The 9660-nt window shown below is 42.6% G+C and overlaps 1 protein-coding gene across 2 annotated transcripts; it reads left to right on the forward strand.

The window, feature by feature from the left end:
- The first annotated feature begins 1544 nt into the window (after positions 1 to 1544).
- On the forward strand, positions 1545 to 9020 carry KPNA2 (karyopherin subunit alpha 2). Of its 2 annotated transcripts, XM_036340668.1 has the most exons (11): positions 1545 to 1670; positions 2696 to 2794; positions 3034 to 3171; positions 3680 to 3768; positions 4753 to 5021; positions 5282 to 5376; positions 5458 to 5721; positions 6146 to 6379; positions 6619 to 6801; positions 7675 to 7824; positions 8676 to 9020. In XM_036340668.1, the coding sequence occupies exons 2-11, from the start codon at positions 2720 to 2722 to the stop codon at positions 8766 to 8768; spliced, it is 1590 nt and encodes a 529-aa protein (XP_036196561.1). In that variant the 5' UTR covers positions 1545 to 1670; positions 2696 to 2719; the 3' UTR covers positions 8769 to 9020. The 2 variants fall into 2 exon arrangements, with proteins under 2 accessions (XP_036196561.1, XP_036196562.1); XM_036340669.1 differs by lacking the exons at positions 1545 to 1670; positions 3680 to 3768 and having other exon boundaries at positions 2706 to 2794.
- Positions 9021 to 9660: the final 640 nt, after the last annotated feature.

A 9660-nucleotide genomic window follows, 5' to 3' on the forward strand; every position in this document is an offset into this window, starting at 1 on the left:
AGTAAGAGTGGTGAAAGCAGACGTCCCTATCTTTTTTTTGTTCTTGGGGGAAATGGTTTTAGTTTTTGCCCATTCAGTATGATGTTGGCTGTAGATTTGTCATATATAGTCCTGATTATGTTGAGTTATGATCCCTCTATTCCCACTTTGTTGAGACTTTTTTTTATCAAAAAGGGGTGCTGGATTCTGTCGAATGCTTTTTCTGGGTCTCTGGATATGATCATGTGATTTTTGTCTTTCAGTTTGTTTATGTGATGTATCACGTTTATTGATTTGCGAATATTGTACCAGCCTTGCATCCCTGTGCAGGAGGCCGCCCATTGTCTTCACTAGCAGAGAAGTGCAAACAAGGATCTTGGAACGCTGGTGAACCTTGAACCCATGGCAAGGGCCTGAGTTATGCACCAATTGTCTAGTCCTGACAATGGGGGCTCAAGCAATTTCCTGATCAAATAGTCTGAGTAAATCCTAATATTTACTGACCTTTAAGATAGTCTGTCTGCTACCACAATTGCCTGCCTAAGGGCTTTATGTGTAACCAAAGTTGAATAAAAGGCTGGCAAGGCCTGGGCACCGGTGGAAGTCCATACCCTTGAGTTGGACTTGCCCGCCTGGCCCCCCAATATTTCCAAATTATCTATTGTCTCTTCTTTTCGTTTGTGTGCGGGTCCTCTTCCAGATCCTGAACCCTGAGCCACACAGGACGTGGGGGAACACATCCACACCCTAGAATAAATCCCACTTAGTCATGGTGTATGATCTTTTGACTATATTACTGGATCCGATTTGGTGTCGGTGAAAGGTGCCTGTAACAGTATGATGCAAGTTAAATGGAAACCTGCCGCACCTATCTGCCTTGTCCCTCCACTCCAGAATGGCCAGAAACGCCTGCCAAGTTCCTCTGGTGAATTGTGCATAGCTATATATATATATATATATATTTTAATATATTTTATTAATTTTTTACAGAGAGGAAGGGAGAGGGATAGAGAGCCAGAAACATCAATGAGCGAGAAACATCACATGGATCAGCTGCCTCCTGCACACCCCCCACCGGGGACGTGCCCACAAGCCAAGGTACATGCCCCTGACCGGAATGGAACCTGGGACCCTTCAGTCCGCAGGCCAGTGCTCTATCCGCTGAGCCAAACCGGTTGGGGCAGCAATATATTTCTATATCAATAAGTTTAAAGAGAATGACTTTTGGGAATCATTTGTATTACTTGATTAAGGCAGCCTTGGGGGGGAAGGACCATCGACTTCACAAGAACCCGCAATTCCTTTGCCAAAGGCCGGGGTCGCAGGCGCAGACCGGGCTTAGAACCTGCCCTCCCGGCGCTCCTCGCCCAGCGTTGGAGTCTCTACCCTCCGAGCTGCGAGGTATTCTGGGATCGCCCGTCCGCCCCCTCATCTCGCGATGCTGTGCTCTCTGCGGCTAGGCCCGATAACGCCCCGCCCCCAACGTGTTTTTCAAATCCACCAATAGACGCTCATCGTCGGCTCGAACCAGCCAATCAGAATGCGGAGCCGCCGGGAAATTTAAATCGCGCCGGCCGGCTGCGCGAGCCACACCGTCTGAGAGCTGAGCCGCTGTCGACGTTCTCGGAGCAACCGAACCGCAGCCCGTCCTCCGCTCACGGTCTCCTGTGAAAGCCTGAGCGGCCGTGTGGGTAAGAACTCAGGCCCCAGCCCCGCCGGAACGGTACCGGCGGGACCGCGGGCCGCGCTCTGCTGACGGGTGGCGGGAGGGGAGGCCCCGGGGACACGCCTGGCCTGGCTTCGGCCTCCTTCGATGACCAGGCCTCCTGGGCGTCGTTCGTTGACGAGGAGGCTGTTAGTGCGAGGCGAGTCCGAGGGCTTTGGGCCCGGACAACCTCATCGGGAGCCTTTGCGGTTCGCGACTCGCAGAATCAGAGCGAGGCCCACGGGCCAAAGTCCCGGAGGGAGCCGGGGGCCACTGCATATTCCGGGGTGTGTGTGTTGGGGGGGGGGGGTGTGTGGGGCTGTTGGGGGGGGGCAGGGGAAGAGACTGGAGGTGGAGGTGGCCATTGGAACTCTCTCTCAAAACGTAGGCTTTGGGTTGGCTGTGTCAGTTTTGTGAACTAACGTAATGGAATAAAAATACGTCGGAAAGACTGAAGTAAATTTTGTCATCGTGTGGAGAGCGCTCGTAAGTATCCGCGTCTGAATGATGTCAGCCAATAGGAGCCTAATGGAGGGCATTCCCTCGAAATTCCTAGAGAGGGAAATGGAAATGTTAGCGGGATGTTGAAGATGCAGAACTGCTCGCGGAATTTCAGGGTTGACAGGAGTTATGGGAGACAACGCAAAAAATGAACCAACTTTCTCTTTCACTTCTCAATGTGAAGAATGTGCCTATTTTGGCCATTAAGAGACCAGAGGCTCTGGATATTGCGCCTCGGACATAGATTTTAACTGTAGGCGCCGTTTTTTGTCTTCAGTTATCTATCTGGGGACTGCATGTGGCAGAGTGTAGAGCTGCACTGCCCCGTGGGGTAGTTACCAAACGCCTGTGGCAAGTCCCAGCCTTGAGCTGTGCTGTGAGCTTACAGGACACGCAAGATTTCGAAGAATTGGTATGAAAAAAAGAATGTGAAATAGCTATCAACACTCTTCTTCCTGACAAAGCAAGATGATAAAAAAGGGAAATTCTTTTTCTCTCCCTCTGTCTTAGAGCTTCTTCCTTTGTCTCATAACCATGTCCACCAACGAGAATGCTAATTCGCCAGCTGCCCGCCTTAACAGATTCAAGAACAAGGGGAAAGACAGTACAGTGAGTACCTTCTGTTGCTTTCACGTGGTATTTTTTTAAAAATTTCTTATTAAGGCATTACAAATGTGTCTTTATCCCCCCATTGTCTCCTCATCCCCCCCATCACATGGTATTTTTAAAATGGGAAGATGATTGGGAAGGGATCAAAACTCTGAGGGAATTTGGAAATAATAAGAAAGCCCTCATTTTGCAACAAAACCCGAAATGGTGGGTGAAATGACATGTTCTCTTTTTCCAAGGAAATGAGGCGGCGCCGAATAGAAGTTAATGTGGAGCTGAGGAAAGCTAAGAAGGATGACCAGATGCTGAAAAGGAGAAATGTGAGCTCCTTTCCCGATGATGCTACGTCTCCACTGCAGGAAAACCGCAACAACCAGGTAAAAATATATTTTAGCTTATGAATTATGGTAAAGCCAGAAAGCCAATATGGGACTTCAGTCTTTAAAAACATTGCTAGTGTTACGGTTTTAACTATAAAATCTGAAGATTTTTTTTCCCCCTGCTCTGAATTCGTTCTTTCCTACCCACTCTCCATAATCTACTCAAGTTGATTGCAAGGTCTTTAGCTCCGATCTCTTTTACTAGTAAGTTTCCCTGCATTTACAGCTGCCAGCTCAGTAACATAACTTGGCTCATTCCAGTACCAACTGAAAGTGTGTCCAGAGCCACTTTCTGGCCTATTCCTACCTTTTTTCTTTTTTTAGTCTCTATTTTTTGTACTTGTTTGAGACTCTTTTATATAATTGATATTTAATTAACAGGCAAACAAATGTAGGGCTAATGAACACTTAGTAACTGATTATAAATCAAAAAATGGCAAATAAGGGATTTTATTTTTATTTAATCTGAAAAATGATAATTTGCAAAATTCCACTGCTTTTGTAGGGCACTGTAAATTGGTCTGTTGAGGACATTGTCAAAGGCATAAATAGCAACAATTTGGAAAGCCAGCTCCAAGCTACTCAGGCTGCAAGGTAAGTGTTGTCTGTTGTAGCATGGGTAACCCTAGAAATTAGCTTTTTTAGATTTTTGTTTGTTTTTGGTGGGAAAAAGACAGATAGATGGTGTGGGTGATGAATGGTTAAGCATGCATATAAGCATTACCAATGGACAGACAGTAGGGGGTTGAGGGCATGTGCTGGGGGATGGGAGTGGCTGGGGAGAGGTCAATGGGGGGGAAAAGGAGACATAATACTTTAAACAATAAAGAATTTAAATTAAAAAATATGTATTTTTTATTGATTTAAAAGAGGAAGGGAGAGAGAGATAGAAACATCTATGATGAAAGAGAATCATTGATTGGCTGTCTCCTGCATGCCCCCAACTGGGGATGGAGCCCGAAACCCGGGCATATGCCCTTGACCGGAATCGAACCTGGGACCCTTCAGTCTGCAGGCAAGCTGACACTCTATCCACTGAGCCAAACCAGCTAGGGCAACTTTTGGTGTACTTTTAAAGAAAATTACAAAGTTTTTGATTGGCACATCCATTTAGAAAATTCGTATACTTAGACTTATCTCTCATACACAGATATTTGTGACATCCATCACAGAAAGGATTAATTTCTGGAGCTTGACTGCAGAAATCTAAATGACAAGCATGGAAAAGATGTTTAACCTTACTTGGTCAGAGAAATACAAATTAAAAGAACAATGAGAGATTAAAAAAAACTGACAAGATCTAAAGTAGATTTCTGCAGGGATGTAGAGGAGGGTAACCTACACTACTGGTAATATTTTTATTTTGGAAAAAAGGTAGTAAAGACACCACATATGGCAGTACCATGCAGCCAATCTGTTTAGCTCCTTTTACAATCCAGGATATCTGAGCATTTAGTGCTTCACTGTAAAAGGCTGTCTAAAGTTCTAAATCCTTGAATTGCATTTTTAATCGCTTTTTACACAAACTTCATTTGTTAATCACCTTCAACTTTTGTTTATCTTTTTGTTCACCCTTAGGAAACTGCTTTCTAGGGAAAAACAGCCACCCATAGACAACATAATCCGGGCTGGTTTGATCCCAAAATTTGTGTCCTTCTTGGGCAGAACTGATTGTAGTCCCATCCAGTTTGAATCTGCTTGGGCCCTCACTAACATTGCTTCCGGGACTTCGGAACAGACCAAGGCTGTAGTAGATGGAGGTGCTATTCCAGCATTCATTTCTCTCTTGGCATCTCCCCACGCTCACATCAGTGAACAAGCTGTATGGGCTCTAGGAAATATTGCAGGTACTTGGCATTTTAAGTTCTTTTGACAGAATGTCTCTAATCATGCTAAGGTTGGGGTAAGTGCTTGGTATAAGTAAGTGACCTTTGTGTTTTGAACTTGCTTTCTTTCAGTAGTTATTAGGTGTGAAAGTGGTATCTAAGTAAGTTAGGGAATTTCTGAGAGTACTGTCTTTATGTTAAGACATTGGTGCACTGAGTCACTCAACTGACCATTGATGGTACTAGAAAAGTAGATAGGATTAACTTTGCCCTTTTTTCAGGTGATGGTTCAGCTTTCCGAGACTTGGTTATCAAGTATGGTGCAGTTGACCCACTGTTGACTCTTCTTGCAGTTCCTGATATGTCATCTTTAGCAGTAAGTTACTCACTTGTTGATTCTAATTTTCCCACCACCTCAGAAAACAGGACTTTTCATTGCATTTTTCTTTTCCTGCAGTGTGGTTACTTACGTAATCTGACCTGGACACTTTCAAACCTTTGTCGCAACAAGAATCCTGTACCCCCATTAGATGCGGTTGAGCAGATTCTTCCTACTTTAGTTCGTCTCCTGCATCATGATGATCCAGAAGTATTAGCAGATAGCTGCTGGGCCATTTCCTACCTTACTGATGGTCCAAATGAACGGATTGAAATGGTTGTGAAAACAGGAGTTGTGCCCCAACTTGTGAAGCTCCTAGGAGCTACTGAATTGCCAATTGTGGTAAGTTACTAACTTTCAGATGAGAACATAAAACATAAGGAACATAATCAGTTGATATTAATGTTGACATTGCCTTTTTAGGCCATGATAAGCCTATTGTCAAAACTTGGGGTAGCCCTGACTGGTTTGGCTCAGTGGATAGAGCGTCAGCCTGTGGACTGAAGGGTCCCAGGTTCGATTCCGGTCAAGGGCATGTACCTTGGTTGTGGGCACATCCCCAGTCCCTACTGTGTGCAGGAGGCAGCTGATCGATGTTTCTCTCATCGATGTTTCTAACTCTCTATTCCTTTCCCTTCCTGTCTGTAAAAAATTAATAAAATATATTTTAAAAAATTAAAAAAAAACTTTTGGGGTATAATGTTTTTGAGCAATATGGAAAAAATAAAAGATAACTGTCAGCATAACTTTTTTCCCCCCATTTTAGACTCCTGCGCTCAGAGCCATAGGAAATATTGTCACTGGGACAGATGAACAGACGCAGGTTGTAATAGATGCAGGAGCACTTGCCATCTTTCCCAGCCTACTAATGAACTCCAAAACTAATATTCAGAAGGAAGCTACGTGGACAATGTCAAACATCACAGCTGGCCGCCAAGACCAGATACAGCAAGTTGTGAATCATGGATTAGTCCCATTCCTCATTGTTGTTCTTTCTAAGGTAATGGAGTCTTAGGCCTTAATCAAAGGATTATTAGTGTTTATGGACAGGCAATTGGAAAAGCTGTGCTTGATAGGATTCTTAATGTACTAATGTTAGCTTCTGCTTACAGTCCTTTGCTAAAATGGCCAGTAATCTCTTTCATTTAAGGTTCAATAGTCACTTTTTCTAAAACAGTACTTTTAGAATCTTCTTTTTACAACCATTCTGAAATAAACTTGTTTCCTTATGTTTATTAGGCAGACTTTAAGACACAAAAGGAAGCTGTATGGGCTGTGACCAATTATACAAGTGGTGGAACAGTTGAACAAATTGTATACCTCGTTCATTGTGGCATAATAGAACCACTGATGAACCTCTTAACTGCGAAAGATACCAAAATTATTCTGGTTATTCTGGATGCCATTTCAAATATATTTCAGGTAAGTCTTATCAAGATATCATTTGTGTTTGGGTCTGATGATAATTGGCTTACTGTTTATAATTTTTTTGTTAATCCTCACCTGAGGATATTTTTCCATTGATTTTTAGAGAGTGGAAGGGAGGGGGAGAGACAGAAACAATGATGTGAAAGGCACATGGACTAGGTTGCCTCTCACACACCCCCAGACCAGGCCAGGGATCAAGCCTGCAACTGTGGTACATGCCCTTGACTAGAATTGAGTCCAAGACCCCTCAATCTGCAGGCCGATGCTCCATCCACTGAGCCAAACCAGCTAAGGCTATTTATTTATCTAAATGATATTTTTATTGATTTTAGAGAGAAGAAGGGAGGAGAGAAAAACATCAATGAGGAGAGAGACTCATTCATTTGTTGCCTCCTGCACGCCGCCGCTCCCCCCGCCCCCCCCTTACTGGGGAACAAGCCTGCAACCTGTGAATGTTCCCTGACCAGGAAGGGAACCATGACTTCCTGGTTCATGGATCAGTGCTCAACCACTGAGCTACACGGGCCGGGCTGGTTCTCCACCTTGACTGCATTATGGGATTATCTGGGGTGCTCTTACAAAACAGAAATTTCCTGTTTCCATTACAGACCAGTTGAACCTGGATATAGTGTCATTTTTAAAGTTGCCCAGGTGGTGATGAACAGAAAAGGCTGAGAATTATTCAAAACTCTTTGTAGCTCAACGCTATAGAAGTAGTTGCTGAGAGCAAGTACATATCTGATCACCTTAAATTTTTAAAAAACGTACAATGGAGATAGTGTTTGTCTTGTAGGGTTGTTGAAGGAAGTGTCAAGTGTTTATTTCTGTCTGATAATAGTACTCAAACATAGATTGGAATTTTTTTAGGCTGCTGAGAAATTAGGTGAAACTGAGAAACTAAGTATAATGATTGAAGAATGTGGAGGTTTGGACAAAATTGAAGCTCTACAAAACCATGAAAATGAGTCGGTGTACAAAGCGTCACTAAACTTGATTGAGAAATATTTTTCTGTAGAGGTGAGTAACCTGTTACCATTAAGAACTTGGAAAAGGGACATCTAAGGTCAAGCCTATGGACTTTTTTTTTTTGTCATACTTTTTCAATAAACCCTGTATCCTTATTAAATATAACAAAATATCAGTGTAAGTGGGACATAATGTATATATTTGCTCTTCAAATGTTTGGCATGATGATATGTTTTTTAAAAAAATTATTTTTATTGATTATAGAGAAGAAGGGGGAGGGATAGAGAGATAGAAACATTTATGATCTGCCTCCTGCACACCTCTTACTGGGGATTGAGAGCCCAACGCGCCATGTACCCTGACCAGGAAGTGAACCAGTGACCTCTTGGTTTATGGGTTGATGCACAACCACTGAGCCACACTGGTCGGGCCTATCATGATATCTTTTTAACTTGAGATTTTAAAAAAATCACCAATTTACTTTCAAATGAATGGCCTTGGGAGTCTTAGAACTATCTTGAGAGTAAGCTTGTGTAGGAGTCAGTAGAGAAGTCAACCAACCCCATAGCTATACTCTGGGCGTAATAAGCAGTTTTTCCCTTGCCTATTAAAGTGATAGGTAGAGAAGAAATCTCTCTTTTTCTGTTATCATAGTAGCATTTCTGAACCTATTCAGAACCTTCCCCTCCCAGGTACTAATAAACTGGCAAGTTTCAGCAACCCACCCTCCCTCCATTATTTCAAATGTGTATATGGTTAAAGGTGAAATATGCAGATGAAGACCTTAAGAGTAAATACAAACTTCTAGGCAGGCTACTACTTAGAGATATGCCATATTTATGGGAATATTTACTTATTTATTATGCCATATTTATGGGAATTATTTATTTTAATGTTTCCAGGAAGAGGAAGATCAAAATGTTGTGCCAGAAACTACCTCTGAAGGTTATACATTCCAAGTTCAGGATGGCACTCCTGGGACCTTTAACTTTTAGATTGTACAACTGAGGCATAAAGTTGTTTGTTGTGTACTATGTTTGGTATAAGTACGTCTTACTGTTTCTCTACTAAGAACTCTTTTTAAATGTGGTTTGTTATTGTAGCACTTTTTACAACGAATCTATACTTGAACAGTTCCAAACTGTACATACTGTATGAAGCTTCTACTCTCAGTGAGTTTCTTCTATGTGGAATTTCATATCTTGCAGTCTCCTGTAAATAAAGATTAAATTCCACCATTTACTTTACCATGCCTATGTATTGTTTTCCAATTTGGAGCTCTTACATTGCCAATGAACCAAAATGATGTGACTAATTAGAGGTGTAGTTCTGTTTACAGACATCATTTGATGTAAGGATACATGGGTGATAGCTTTTCCTGCCTGCTTCTGAGTTCTGGCTTTGCTCTAGGCTGCTTCTCCTCTTGGTAAGTAATAATGGCACCAGCCAGAAAGATATTTTTCAAGAGTTTTCACAAAGGAATGAGCCCTCAGCCAGTCTCCTCTAGCCTCAGTGGCCAGGGAGAGGGAAAAACTTAAATTTAATCATGAGTCTCTGGGAGTTTCAAGCGACATTCATTTCTTCCAACTTTCAAGGCTGAAAGTAGTTTCAAGGCTGCACCTGACACCTTGCAAAGTTTACCCACATTTATGTTTATTTGGTAAGGGGTTGGTCCAACTATTGATCTCTTTAAAATTTAATCCCTAGGTGCTTCTTCCATATAGTCTGGGTTGAAAGCCACTACTCTAAGAAATAGTTACACTGTTAGCAGGATAGGAAATGGATTGAGGTGGTTGTGGTTGTGGTGGGAGTGTTAACTACAGTATCCATAAGGCTGAGGAAAATGAAATGATTTAAAAAGTAGTCTTGTTTGTGCTTTTTGGATGA

Source organism: Myotis myotis, unplaced genomic scaffold (genome assembly GCF_014108235.1).
Source record: "Myotis myotis isolate mMyoMyo1 unplaced genomic scaffold, mMyoMyo1.p scaffold_m19_p_17, whole genome shotgun sequence".
NCBI lineage: Eukaryota > Metazoa > Chordata > Mammalia > Chiroptera > Vespertilionidae > Myotis > Myotis myotis.